At 39.6% G+C, this 15,207-nt stretch overlaps 1 protein-coding gene across 5 annotated transcripts in view; it reads left to right on the top strand.

Moving 5' to 3' along the window:
• The window catches only part of cttnbp2 (cortactin binding protein 2), a 165,239-nt gene that overhangs the window by 85,057 nt on the left and 64,975 nt on the right, over positions 1-15,207 (top strand). For all 5 annotated transcript variants that reach the window (XR_015760431.1, XM_087997199.1, XM_043709598.2 and 2 more), the window contains 3 exons: positions 9,023-9,122; positions 10,241-10,391; positions 12,589-12,843. Coding sequence is in view for 4 of the 5 variants with exons in the window: in XM_087997199.1 (XP_087853325.1) it covers positions 9,023-9,122; positions 10,241-10,391; positions 12,589-12,843 (506 nt within the window). In the remaining variant the exon portion in view is untranslated. The remainder of the gene's footprint in view (positions 1-9,022; positions 9,123-10,240; positions 10,392-12,588; positions 12,844-15,207) is intronic.

Here is a 15,207-nt window from a genome sequence, read left to right on the forward strand (position 1 = left end):
ACTGACATCCCTCTTACTAACTCGTCGGATCATTGATTTCATACCAGTTCCTGCAAAAATGAAATTTCAGAATTCCAAAGCTTACCATGCCAAAGGAAGCTATTCGGCCCGTTGTGACTGCACTAACTTCCAAAATGAGCATTACGACTTACTACCGTTCTCCTGACTTTTCCCTTGACCCTGAACTTTATTTCTACTCAAATAATCATCTTCTGATCTAATGAATGCATCTGTTGAACCTGATTCCACCAACCATGTACAGTAATTCTTTCCACACCCTAACTACTCATTGTGTGAAATTTGCATTTTGAATTTTTCAAATTTGCAGCAGAACATTGCATGTCCTTCATTTGCAAATTACTTTAAATCTGTGCCCCCTCTTTCTTAATTCTTTGACAAATACGGACAAATTTCTCCCCAGTTTCCCTGTCCAGACCCTTCATGGTTTTGAAACTTCTATCAAGTCACGTCTTCGCCATCTCTTCTCCAAGGAAGGTATTCGTATCCCCTCCAATATACTTCCATAAGTGAATTTTCTCATCCATGTAATCATTCTTGCGAATGTGTTATGTGCCCTCCAATGTGTTTACATTTTACCTGATGCTGAGGAAGGGAAGAGTCAGAGATCCTGAAGCAGCACTTTACCTGGACTGCACTCGATTCAATATACAGTGGATTCTGCTACGACGTGTGTTTCGTCAACACGTGTTGGCTATAACCTGATTGAGGAATTTAGACTATTATTTGTAGAATGCGAACTTTCCTTATTTGCATTGACTATAATGTGATTCTCGTGCCATTGGTTTAAATGGTGCCACTATTATGCTGTTTTCTTATAACGTAGGATCACACGGGAACAAAGCTATTGTATTACATCAAAACAGACTGTGTCGTGTTTGCTGTTCACAGTGTGGTCTCCTTTACATTGGGGAATGAGGTGTAGACTGGGTGACCACTTCACAGAACGCCTACTTTCTGTCTGCAAAAATGACCCTGGGCTCCCAGTTGTCTTCCACTTTAACACACCACCCTGTTCCCTGACCAATATCTCTGCCTCAGTTTGTTACAGTGCTTCAGCGAAGCTCAGCGTAAACTGGAAGAACAGCACCTCATTTTCTGCTTGGGGTCCCTGCAGCCTTCTGGACTTGATATCAAGTTCAATAACTTTAGGGCTGGAGCTTTCCCATGTCCTTACCCCCACACCCAAATGCCAGGTCTGTTATTACACAACCTATTTTTAGCCACTAACCATCTTCATTAACAGCTATTCACCCTCCTGGCCAGATCGCTATCCACTCCATTGTCTGTCCAACTGTTTTTCTCTCTTGGGCTCTATCCCCACCTATTGTTTATTCCCTACCCCCTATCTTCTGCGTATGAACAGACATCTTCCTAGCTACAATCAGTTCTGAGGAAGGGTCACTGGACCCGAAACGTTAACTTTGATTTCTCATCACATACGCTACACCAGACCTCATAAAGTCATAGAGTCACAGAGATGTACAGCATGGAAACAGACGTTTTGATTCAACCCCTCCATGCCAACCAGATATCCAACCCAATCTAGTCCCACCTGCCAGCACCCGGCCCATATCCCTCTAAACCCTTCCTCTTCATATAACCATCCAGAAGCCTTTTAAATGCTGTAATTGTACCAGCCTCCTCCACTTCCTCTGGCAGCTCATTCCATAAGCGTGCCACCCTCTGCGTTATCCCTTAGGTCTCTTTTGTATCTTTCCTTTCTCACCCTCTAGTTCTGGACTCCCCCCAACCCAGGGAAAAGATTTTGTCTATTTATCCTATCCATGCTCCAGGGAAAACAGCCCTGGCCTATTCAACCTCTCCCTATAGCTTAAATCCTCCAACCCTGGTAACATCCAGGGACTTGTTGGGCCGAAGGGCCTGTTTCCATACTGTAAGTAATCTAATCTAATCCTTTTCTGAACCCTTTCAAGTTTCACAACATCTTTCTGATAGGAAGGAGACCAGAATTGCACGCAATATTCCAACAGTGGCCTAACTAATGTCCTGTACAGCCACAACATGACCTCCCAACTTCTGTACTCAATACTCTGACCAATAAAGGAAAGCATACCAAACGCCGCCTTCACTATCCTATCTACCTGCGACTCCACTTTCAAGGAGCTATGAACCTGCACTCCAAGGTCTCTTTGTTCAGCAACACTCCCTCGGACCTTACCATTAAGTGTATAAGTCCTGCTAAGATTTGCTTTCCCAAAATGCAGCACCTCTCATTTATCTGAATTAAATTCCATCTGTCACTTCTCAGCCCATTGGCCCATCTAGTCAAGATTCTGTTGTAAACTAAGGTAACCCTTTTTGCTGTCCACTATACCTCCAATTCTGGTGTTATCTGCAATCTTACTAACTGTACCTCTTATGCTTGTATCCAAATCATTTCTGTAAATGACGAAAATGTAGAGGACCCAGCACCGATCCTTGTGGCATTTCACGGTCACAGGTCTCCAGTCTGAAAAACAACCTTCCACCACCATCTTCTGTCTTATACCTTTGAGCCAGTTCTGTATCCAAATGGCTAGTTTTCCTTGTATTTTGTGAGGCAGAAGTGAGGACTGCAGATGTTTAGATGAGCGTGGTGCTGGAAAAGCACAGTAGGTCAGGCAGCATCCGAGCTGCAGGAAAATCCTGATGAAGGGATTTTGCCCAAAACGTCAATTTTCCTGCTCCTCTGATGCTGCGTGACCTGCTGTGCTTTTCCAGCACCACTCTAATCTAAACCCTGTATTCCATGAGATCTAACCTTGCTAACCAGTCTCCCATGGGGAACCTTGTCGAATGACTTACTGAAGTCCATATAGATCATATCTACTGCTCTACTCTCATCAATCCTCTTTGTTACTTCTCCAAAAAATTCAATCAAGTTTGTGAGACATTATTTTCCATGCACAAAGCCATGTTGACTATCCCTAACCAGTCCTTGCCTTTCCAAATACATGTACATCCTGTCCCTCTGGATTCCCTCCAACTGATGAGCTTTTCCGGCTACATCTGATTTTGTTTCTTCGTTGATAAGCTGTGCTTTTGTGGAGTTCTGATCTAAAGGAGTTAACAATTGTGACACACATAGGATTTTATCAATATTTTTACAATTAACTATTACAGCCCCATTAACTAAACAAACCACACTCTGTGTTCAAAAGATGGTAAGTTGATGTAGAAGATTAATCACATTAAAATTGAACGCTGTGATGCTACAGTTTTAAGTTGTATTAGTCATTCAGAATCTTCTTTTTCTATTTATACATGTTTCTGTTATTGTTCTTCAAAGCTTTCCTCTTGTTGCAAATTAATATCCTCCTTCCTGTAGCCTCTCAATTCTGACATATCTACCACAATGTATTCTTGTTCAAAAAACAAAGCATCCCTTACTTCACCTGTGCACTTTATTGTTGCTCCATCTTATAGCTTTCAGTTTTGGTATTGTACTGCACTAACCTATCTCTAATAAAAAAAAACGTTAATGACAGCCTCTTAAACTGTAACATCTAAGTTTAAAATAACTGACATCTATTTAGTTTCAGTAGAAATTGTCAACTATTTTACTCATTTAGTAGATTAAAAGTAATTCTGTTTATCATTCTTCTTTCCTATATTGTGTAATGGTAACACATGGAAATAGTGGTTTATATGTATTGTTTTACATAAAATTGGTACTAGTCCTATCTGGTCCCATGATTACCTAGCTGAAATCAAAAACTCATTGTTTTTACTGTAAAATAGTTTTCCTACAAAATAGTTCTTCTCTACTCCCAACTCACATTAGTGCTGCTCTTAACTCGCAACTAATGATGTTACTTTGGGTACAGAGGAACCTCGATTATCCAAACGACTGGGGCGGGGAGTATTATGTTCAGATAATCGAATGCCAGATGAAACAGTTTAGTCAAGCATCAGGACCTTACGATCTTATTCGGATAATCCGAAATTTGGAGAATAGAATGCCGGGTAATCGGGTTTCCTTTGTATATTGCAAACTATAGGTGAAAGTTCCTGTCAGCCTCAACAGTTTAACAAGATCAGGAATTGCCACCCAAAATGTGTAACTAAATTCTCCATAGTAGTACCAGCATGAAGAAGTCAAATATTATGGACCAGAAAGTCTGGATTGGAGGAGTAGTACCAGTGAATTGGATAGGTGACAGTGAAAGGATTCAAAGTATAAATGGGAAAGTGGTAATAATGCTGGAATGAAAACTCACCAGAGAATAGTGCCATTTTAGAGTCGGGCAGTAGTAAAACATCAGGGTTAGTTCGGTTGTGGAGAAATAAAGAGTTAGCTTTCCAAGGAGTAGAGAAAAGAGTAAAGTTATGGAAGAAAAATGATATGAATGTGATGGGAATATTTTTTAAATGATTCACTTGTGGGACATGGGTGTCACTGAGTGGGTAGCATTTGTTGCCTGACCTTGAGAAGGTAATGGTGAGCTGCTTTCTTGAACTGCTGTCCTTGGGGAAGAAATTGCAGGATTTTGACCTGGCGTCAGTGAAGAAATAGCAAAACATTTCCAAGTCAGGATGGTGTGTATCTTGGAGGGAAACTTCCAGGTGGTGGTATTTCCATTGCCCTTGTCCTTCTAGCTGGAAGTGGTTGTGGGTTTCACAGGTGAAGTCTAATGATTTTTGGTGAATTTCTGCAGTGCACACTGCTGATACTGGGTGTTGGAGGTGAAGGGAGTGGATGCTTGTGGATGTGGTGCCAATCATGTGGGCTGCTTTGACCTGAATGGTGTCAAGCTTCTTTAATATTGTTGGAGCTATACTCATTTAGGCAAATGGGGAGTATTACATCACACGCCTGAATTGTAGATGATAAATAGGCTTTGGGTGTCAGGTAATGAGTTACTCACTGCCGTATTCCTAGTTTCTGACCTACTCTCATAACCATTGTGTTCATGTGGCTCGTTTAGTTGAGTTTCTGGTCAATGGTAACTCCAGGAATGATAGTGGGGCATTCAGTGATGGTAACACCATTTGGAAAAAGTGAGGACTGCACATGCTGGACAGTCAGAGAAAAGACAGCAGGTCAGGCAGCATCTGAGGAGCAGGAGAGTCAACACTTTGGGGAAAAAGCCCTTCATTAGAAATGGTAATACCATTGACTGTCAAGGGGCAGTGGTTAGATTGTCCCTTTATGGAGATGGTCACTACCTGGCATTTGTGTGGCACAAATATTTCTTGCTACTTGTCACCTGAAGCCTGGACATTGTCTCCACCTTTGTTGCATTTAAACATGGACTGCCTCAGTATCTGAGGAGTCGCAAATGGTGCTGAACATTGTGCAATGATTTGTGGACATTCTCACTTCTGACCTAATGGAAGGAAGGATATTGATGAAGCAGCTGAAAATGGCTGGGTCTAGGTCTCTACCCTGAGGAACACCTGCAGAGATGTCCTGGAGTCGAGATGACTGACTGCCAAGTATGACTCCAAGCAGCAGAAAGTTTGCCCCCGATATCCATTAATTCAGGTTTTTCTCTGGCTCCTTGATGTCATATTCAGTCAAATGTGATCTCTCTGTCACACTCACCTTACCTCTGGAATTCAGCTCTCTTGTCCATGTTTGAACCAAGGTTTTAATGAGGTCAGGAGCTGAGTGGTCCTGGCAGAACTAAAACTGGGAGTCAGTGAGCAGGTTATTGCTGAGCAGATGCCCTTGATGGCACTGTTGATGACACCTTCCATCACTTTACTGAACAAGAGTCAAAGGATGGGTGCTAATTGGTCAGGTTGGGTTTGTCCTGCTTTTTGTGTGCAGGCATACCTGACCAATTTTCCACATTGTTGAATAGATGCCCGTGTTGTAACTGTACTGGAAGAGCTTGATTAGGGGAGCAGCATTTTCTGGAGCACACGTCTTCAGTATCCTTGCTAGAATATTGTCAGGGCCCATAGCCTTTGCAGTATCTAGTGTCTCCAACCATTTTCTTGATATCACAGAGTGAATTGTATTGGCTAAAGACTGGCATCTGATTCTAGGGACAACTGGAGGAAGTTGAAATAGGTCATCCACTTTGCACTTTTGGCTGAAGATTGCTGTAAATGCTTTAGCCTTATCTTTTGCACTGCTGCGCTGGGTACTTCCATCATTGAGGATGGGGATATTTGTGCACCCATTTCCTCACATGAGTTGGTTAATTGTCTTCCTCCAAACATGACTGGATGTGGTAGAAATGCAGAGTTTAAATCTGATACGTTAGTGATCTGTTCATCACTTGTTACTAATGCTGGTTGGCACGCAAATAGTTCTGTTTGGTAGCTTCACCAGGTTGACACCTTTTAGTTTTAGGTATGGCCCCTGCAGTCTCCATTGAATCAGGGTTGATCCCCTGGCTTGATGGTAAAGGTTGAGTGGGGATATGCCAGATTGAATTGGAGTACGATTCTGCTACTGTTGGTGACCCACAGAACCTCATGGATGCCCAGTCACTCTTATCAATACATTCCATTTGATAAGAAGTCGGTTCAGTATGTTTTCCCTCTTGCAGGCATCCTCACCACCTGCCATAGGGCCAGTCTAGCAGCTATGTCCTTTAGGGCCCGATCAGTAGTGTTACTAGGCAAAAGTGAGGATTGCAGATGCTGGAGATTAGAGTGATGCTGGAAAAGCACAGCAGGTCAGGCAGCATCCGAGGAGCAGGAATGACTGATGTCCTGATAAGAGTAGATTCCCTACAGTGTGGAAACACTCCCTTCGACCCAACAAGTCCACACTGACCCTCCGAAGAGCAACCCACCCAGACCCATTCCCCTACATTTATCCTTGACTAATCCACCTAACACTATGGGCAATTTAGTATAGCCAATTCACCTAACCTGCACATCTTTGGACTGTGGGAGGCAACTGGAGCACCCGGAGGAAACCCACGCAGACACTGGGAGAATGTGCAAACTCCACACAGACAGTTGCCCAAGGTGGGAATTGAACCTGGGTCCCTGGAGCTATGAGGGCACCGTGCGAGCCACTGAGCCACTGTGCCGGCTTTTGCCCGAAACATAGATTTTCCTGCTCCCTTGGATGCTGCCTGACCTGCTGTGCTTTTCCAGCATCAGTTTAATCTTGACTCAGTAGTGCTACTACCGAGTCACTTTTCGTGATGGACGTTGAAATATCCCACCCAGCATAATATTTTAATCCTTGTCACCTTCAGTGCTTCCTCAAAGTTTGTTCAACATGGTGTACTGATTCATCAGCAGGAGGTTTTTGTTTGCCCATGTTTAGTCTGAAACCATTAGACTTCCTGGGGTCTGGAGTCAGTGTGAAGGATTCCTCAGGCGTCTCCCTGCTGACTGTACACTATTATGCCACCACCTTTGCTGGGTCTGTCCTGTTGGTAGGACAGGACATATCAAGGGATGTTGATGATGATGCCTGGAACACAGTTGTACTCATTGAATTCATTCCTTACAGACGATGTCATGCTGGCGCTTGACTAGTCTGAGAGCTGTTCTAATTTTGGCACTGGCCACCACATGTTGGTGAGGAGATCTTCGCATGGTTCACAGTTCACAGTTCTGTTTCAACCAATGTCTTTTCCAATGCCTTGGCCAGTGCCACGTGGACCATCCAGTTTCACTTCTTTGTTGAGACTTCATAGTGATTGTTATAAGTAAGTGGCTTGCTATTTCACAGGGTGGTTAAGAGTCAAATACATTGCTGTGGGTCTGGCCACTTGTAGGCCAGACGGCAGACTACCTTCCCAGAAAGGCATCAGTGAACCAGTGGGTTTTTCTGACAATCAACAATGATTTCATGGTCATCAGTAAATTCTTAATTCCAGATATTTTTATTGAATTCATATTCTATCATCTTCCATGGTGGGATTCAAAGCAGAGGCCCTAGAACATTAGCTGACCTTCTGGATTAATAGTCTAGCAACGATACCACTTGGCTGTTGTCTCCTTATAGGACTAGGGATTAAGATAGGATTAAGATTGGTGGAAGAGCAAAAGGATTTAGTCTTTCATATACACAGATTACCATCCAATACAAATCAAGAGGTTAAATTACAGAAGTAAGAAAATGATGATTCAGACCATGGATAAATTTAAACTTAAGAATTATGTTAGTTTTGTAAAATTTTCATGATATTGATCTGATTCAGTGGCTTGAAGTTCATTCCAGCCAAAAAATGTAATCGCGGAAAAAAAGCAAAAGTGAGTTCGACGCATAAATGCAACTTGGTCAGACCTAAATTGAAATATTGTTGTCCCTCACTATCCGCTTCAGACCCATTTGAGCAGCTGTGTCCTTCAGTGCTAACGTTCCATTTTTGATGATGAATGCTGAAGTCCGTCACCATATGTACATTTTTGGCCTGAAGCCATGGTATTTCATGGAATCCAGAGTCAAATTTAAGATTCCCAGAGTAGTCTGTCCCTCCTGTATACCACCACCTCTGATGGATGCATCCAGGAATGGTGATGTAGTGTGTTAGGGATGTTGCCTGTTAGGAATGATTGCATGAGAATGAACTGACCAGAACTTTCCTTATTACACTGTTAGTCTTGTGGTTAAAAACCCCTAAGTTGTATCTTGTTAAATGAGATGCAAGTATGTTTTTTTATCAGCATACTGCATTCATAATGATGTAAGAGCTTTGCAGATCTTGACAAACTAATTTTGTAATTATTTATCAAATTTCTCCATTTTGTGAAAAATTTGTATTTCATTATTTCAGCTTCCAGCTTTGTGTTTGCGTGTTTATCTCACGCTCCCTGTAATTCATTTACTTCCTGGTTTGCATTCTGAGAATGTTTCCATGTGATTTATTGCTTACCTGCTGGGTGCCTGGAGATAACCTTGACTTCACACCAGATTCAAACTGATGTTGAGATTGCAGCAAATGTTGTCAGACCTTTCTTCAAGGTCAGCCTTGAGCAGCTTTGTCTTACTACTGATCACCAAAGTCTGAGCCATGGTTGTGTAATGCAGTTTGGAATTTTTGTGCTTTGCAAATATTAAAACCCGTTTCTCTTGTAGATTGTGTAACATTGCTGCTGAATTCAGGAGCACAGGTTGATGCCATTGGAAATAATTTATTCACACCATTGTGTGCAGCTGCTGCAGAGGGGCATGTTGGGTAAGTTGTTATTTAATTTTGTGACCACAAGAAACTTGGCCAAAATTAGGTTTTGCTCCCCACATTTTAGAGAATCGAAGTGAGTGCAAGCTTATATAGACTCAAAATAACATTTTTAACCCTATTGGTCCCTATAGTCAAATTTTCATATATAATGGTCCCAGTATCTGTTTCAAGTTCCCATTGCAAAATTACTAAACACTACAGAGTTCTCGATGCATACTGTGATAAGTTTCTTCTGACACTTTTGAGTCCCACACAAGTTTACCACCTGCAAATTAAATTTTAACTTCTCATTTTGCCACACGAAGCAGGAGCTCATTATGTGATGCATCCTCCAGACTCTGCATTCAAACTGGCCAATTTCACTCCCCGCTATGACAGGCAAGCTGCATCTCGGGCAATGAGAGCTGCCTGCAGTTTGCCAATAATAAATAAGGCTGATGGATCACTTTGTCGTGACTTTGTCACCAGCTTCATAAGCAGCCTGCATAGCAGCAAGACTTTCTCTTAATTCAGGTCCGATCCAATTTCTAGCCCATGTATAAACTTTTTTATTGTAGTTTAAGAAATGATTTTAACATAAATTTATTATTTAAATACCGATTTTATATTCTTTCAATTTTCCTTTGTAGCCAGTGCCAAATTTTCCCAAAGTGCACACTTTTTGATTAGGTGGTTTTATTTTGTAGCACTTCAAATTAAGCAGTGCATTTTCTCCCCTTTTCTGGCAAATTACATCTCTTCCCATAGGAGAATGCGCAATTTTAGTGCTCTCTGTTTTGGCAATGTTGCACTTGATCTGAGCATTAGAAATTACATGGAGTTAGATTCTCCCTCTCCTTGCCCTCCCTCTGGTTGACCACTGTGGAAGTGCACGTTGCTTCACTACAGTTACACATTGAATGCTAACAAACCCTATTTGTGAGCAATCAGGAAGAAGATCCTTAACTAGCCATCTGTGGGGATATCTTTTAATCTCTCCATACTGTGTGGATAAATGTATTGTACTATCAAATTCTAATCTGGAAAGACATTAGTGTCAAATCATTCAATATGAACCATCTATTGAACAAATTTGGAAATGATATTTATTTTCATTGTTTATTCCTTTACAGGTGTGCTGAAGTGCTTATTACTTACGGTGCAAATATAAATTATGCTGCTGAAGGAGATCAAACTCCTCTGTATCTATCTTGTCTGAATGGACACACTGAATGTACACTTAGCTTATTGGAAGCTGGAGCGGATTGTGGTATAATGACTGTTGTAAGTGTTGGAAATTAGAAACTCTGTGCCATTTCTTATAATGAACATTTGAAATATTAAAAGTTGGCAGTACTCTCCAAATTGATTCTAGGATGATCAACAAATGAACACCCCTGTCCTTTAATTTATTATTTACGTTCATAACAAGACACTGATAAACCTGACTTACTTTGTTTTTAATTTTTCCTATATAAAACAGGATCCTTAGAATGTATGTAACTTCTAGCATAGGCAAATGCATCACACTGCAGATTCCACATATGATCTTAAATGTTTTTCTGGTGTAACCCATGGCACAGTCTGGATTATTTAATAAATGGTTTCCAATATCAGGATCTCACCTAATAGTGGATGTACATTCCTGAGGTTTGAGTTGTATTCTAGTTCCATTGGTACAAGATGACAAGCTTCAACTCCAGTCTTTTTTAGCTATGCTTAAGTTTTGTACTACCAATCTGTATTGTTTGGTACATAAAGTTTGCAGTAGTCACTTATGTCCTCTTTCTCTCCATTAATATGTCTCTATGGAGCCCATCAGTTATTTCATTTGACAAAGGTGATCGTTTTTTAAAAAAACTGCAATTTTATCCAGTTATTTTTGCTTTCTGAGCACATGCAACTAATTCATTCAAGTCTGACAGTGGGGAGGATTACTTGCTTGAAATTTACATTCATAAATATTGGTTTAGCTTGCACAATGAGAAACTATCAGTCATTTCCTCATAGCAATACATTCCTGTAGAATGATGATGGTTTCCTGTTTGGTTAAGAAACAATTATGTAAACGTTGAGCAGAAAATACTGGAAATACTTAGCAAGTCTGACATTATCTGTGGAGCGAGAAACATCTGATGAAAAGTCACAACCTGAAACATTAACTCTATTATCCCACCAGAGATGCTGCCAGACCTACTGACAATTTCCAGAATTTTCATTTAGATGTCCAGCATTTGTGGTATTTCGTTTTGGCAAAAGGTATGCATTAATAGGTATAACATTTCGCAACATGTTGAGACGTTGATACTTTTAAGTTCAAATGAAATACTTCTGTTTAAAAATCTAACTCAGTCAAAAAAGTAATTTCTTAAGCATTACTCCCATATAGTATCTAGATAGTCATGTGCTACAATTTGAAGAACTGGTATTCATTTAGATCATTTACTCTGTTTGGATGGATATCAGAGTTATAATTGGATGATCTATTTAGTATTCAAAGGAGAATAAATCCCAATGTTTTTCATTACTTTACCCTTAAAAGAAATAACAAACAGGAAAATACATGTATCATTGGGCTATAGTTCTATAGTTTGAAGAATTCAAAGATTTTATATGTTGTCACTTGGCTGATCGCCAAACAGCCCTGGATTTGAAAGATTTTGAAAAGATGATAGGTTAAGCATCGATGATCTTGTCTGTTAGGCTCAATGACAACAATCAGGTAGTTTGGTTTTAGCACTTCTAGGGTTTAATCAATGACTTCATATTTCAAGTTATCATCAGGATATTGATACATGGAATATTTTGTCTGTTTCTCCTGTACATTTTCTGTACAGCATTAGTACTGTCTTATGGGGGCCGCTAGTCATATATGTTAGCAAGATTATGTAAAATACCACACAACTATAATAGAACAACATCACCTAGAAAGATGAAGCACTTCACCTCACTTATGGTGACCAATTTTGTTTGTCTTGATGAGTTTGTTGTCTGAAATGGCTTGACCAACAAAGATTTGTTTATTTATAAGATAACGTTGTAGTTACATGAATGGTCAAATGATCAAATTTATAATTATTACATTCATTTGAAAAATACAAATTTAGCCAGAACATGTGATAGAAATAGTTATTCCAGGATTACATATTTCCAAACGTGCCTTTATTTAGAAATCTCCTGAACAAGTAACAGAATTTTGCAGTACCTGCTTTTCACCCACTCTTAGCTTTTCTTTCATGATCATTGCTTGAGCAATGTTATTCTTTACCTTTGTAGTGCAAGTTATTTTGTGTAACTATGTACCTAAATTATTTAATGGTTTTCGTTTGAATATTAATGAAGTTAACATGTTAATTTTAATCTTGGCAGAACCAATTTTAATTTTCAATTTGAGTCTTGTCAGTTTCCTAGTTGGCTAATTAAGATGACCTTCAGGAATTAGAAATTGAGGAGGAAACTTTTCTTTTGCTTTAATTCTTAGGATGGTTGGGCACCCTTTCACGCAGCTGTGAGCACTGGTCATGTGGATTGCCTGAAGCTTCTCATGCTTCACAAAGTATCTGGGGACAGAAGGTTTGCTGATGATTCAGAACGCAAATTGAGCTTTGTAGACTCTGAATGTGCCGAAGAGAGTGATAAATTCACAGTGGAACCTAAGGTTTCAGCTGACCTAATCAACCATGCTGACAAAGACGGTTGGACAGCTGCCCATATTGCAGCATCCAAAGGTTTTAAGGTCTGTTTTGTAATATAATATTACTGTGGTTTGCCTCTCAAGTTCAAGCTCTATTTTAAATTTAGTATTCCCAATCTATAAAACTATTCCTATTTCATGTATTGTAATTTTAAAAATGTAAAATATTTAGATATACAGGAGATAATGATTTTATCCACAAAAGGATGATTCATTGTCAAGTTCTGTGTCTCATTCTCTAAAATCACAAATTCCAGTAAGCATCAGCAATGCCAAGAGCTACTGTTTTGCTCACTTGAATTAAGTGATTATGAGGGATGGGTATCATCTGGTGCTCCCAATGCAGTGAGCCACAAAATGGAATTCAATGTAATTCAGTTTGTGGCATGTTCCAAGAAAGTAATTAATGTCTACTGTCATGTGGCTGACTACACACTTGCTTCCAGCTACAAGTTAGTTAACCTAGTCATAGAATTAGCAGTTTAGAAAAAAAAATTATTAACTGTTGCAGACAGTTATCTGTATCCTTAAATCCCATTTTTGTTATATTTCAAACTATGCAATTCTAGAAACTTACAACACAGAGGCGTATCATTTAGCTCCCATACTGGATCTTTAGAGCTATCATGCATTGAATCTTATCACTACTGTTTTGTACATAACACTCTTTCTCATCTCAAGCAGCTGTGTCTTTTGAAAATCTTTATGGAGTCAGGATACAGCATTCCAGATCCTGAGAATTCTAATGGAAGACAACAATGCCCAGTTCTGCCAGTTACTTGAATCTATGACTCCTTGTAATGGATCCATTTACCAGAGGGAATTTGTTTTCTTTTTTAACCTTTCAAAAATCTTGTAAACCTCTGTTAAGCCACTTAGAGTCATAGCGTTGTCCAGCTCTGACACTAATCTAAAGTCCAACTCCTCCGTGCACTTCTTAAACCTCTTCTTATTCTTTAGAAACCAGTCTTACCATTTTCAGTCTCTTCACTCCCTCAACCCTGGTAATAACCTGTTAAAGTGCCCCTGTTCCCATTCGAAGACCTTTGCATCTTTCTTGAAGTGTGATGCCCATAATTGCCACAATACTCCACCTAAGGGCTAATCAGCATTAAATAGTTCTTGCATGATCTTTTTGCCTTTTTTTATGCCATTACTCTATTTATAAACTCAGCAAACCCATGTGAGTATTTTTAACCACTGTAACCAGATGCTGCTACAGCTTTCAAGAATTTTGTATATGGCACCAAGATCTATCTTCTCAGCCACATATTTCAGAATTATTCCATTTATTGTTAGGGAACTTGCCATGTTAGTCCTCGCTCAAAGTGCATCACTTTTGCAATTCTCTGCTCTATCTGGTATGCTTCTGACCATTTTATCACCTTGCCGTCCTGATTTAATTATCAGCATCACTGCATCGCCTTTTACCAAGTCTTTTTTAAATCATTGTAAATCCCCTAACAAAGTGCATGTTTCACGAGAAAATATGTACCTGTTCAAATACTTGAAAGCTGTAATAGATAGATTATCCAAGCATGCACGTATCTGTTTACAAAATAGAGGTCCTGTCCCATTAAAGTTCAACCAAAAGTTTGAAATTCACCCATTCCAGTGAATTCAACAGGTATGTTCTCCTGAAAGAAATGATTCATTATCTGAGGAATAAGTGAGTGTTATGTTATTCACATACTAGCTATTTCTCTTGGAAAATGGAAAACATTGCGTTGATTTTTCCATTTCTATTTGACTGTTGTTTTCTTGGAGAATTTGAAAAACTTGTGAATTATGACATTCACATTCATCCTTTTTCTTGTTAATAGAGAAACATTATATGAATGACAAATATTTGCTTACATAGTGGGAGGTTAAATGTGACAGAGTTCAGTGTGGGAAAGTATGAGATCATCCACTTTAGACCTAAGTCAGATCAATCAGTGTGTTTTCTAAATGATGAGGTGCTGGGAACTGAGGATAAGCAGAGAGATTTAGGTGTCCCAAGTTTTGAAATCATTATGCGTTAATGGATAAACTTTAAAAAAAATGAAAAGTCTAATGGGGTATTGGCCTTTGTCCAAAGAGGGTGGAATTAAATGGAGTGGAAGATGTGTGAGAGCTACAGAGGATATTGGTTAGACGCCATCTGAAATACTGCTTTCGGTTTGAGGCAACACATTGTAAATGGTAGATTGACTTGGAAGGGTGCAGCATAGATTCATGAGCATGGGGGTACTTCATTAAAGGGTTAAGTTATGAGAACAGTTGAATAGCCTACATAGAAGTTTGACAGATGATCCACTTGAAGTGTTTAAAATGACGGTCAATGTAGAGTAATTATTCATTTGATTAGAAAGTTGAGAACCAAGGAATGTAAGCTTGAATTTATGTCCAAGTTGTTTGGGTGTT

Source organism: Chiloscyllium plagiosum, unplaced genomic scaffold, assembly GCF_037043375.1.
Source record: "Chiloscyllium plagiosum isolate Xiang-an unplaced genomic scaffold, Cpla_swu_hap1 HiC_scaffold_19, whole genome shotgun sequence".
NCBI lineage: Eukaryota > Metazoa > Chordata > Chondrichthyes > Orectolobiformes > Hemiscylliidae > Chiloscyllium > Chiloscyllium plagiosum.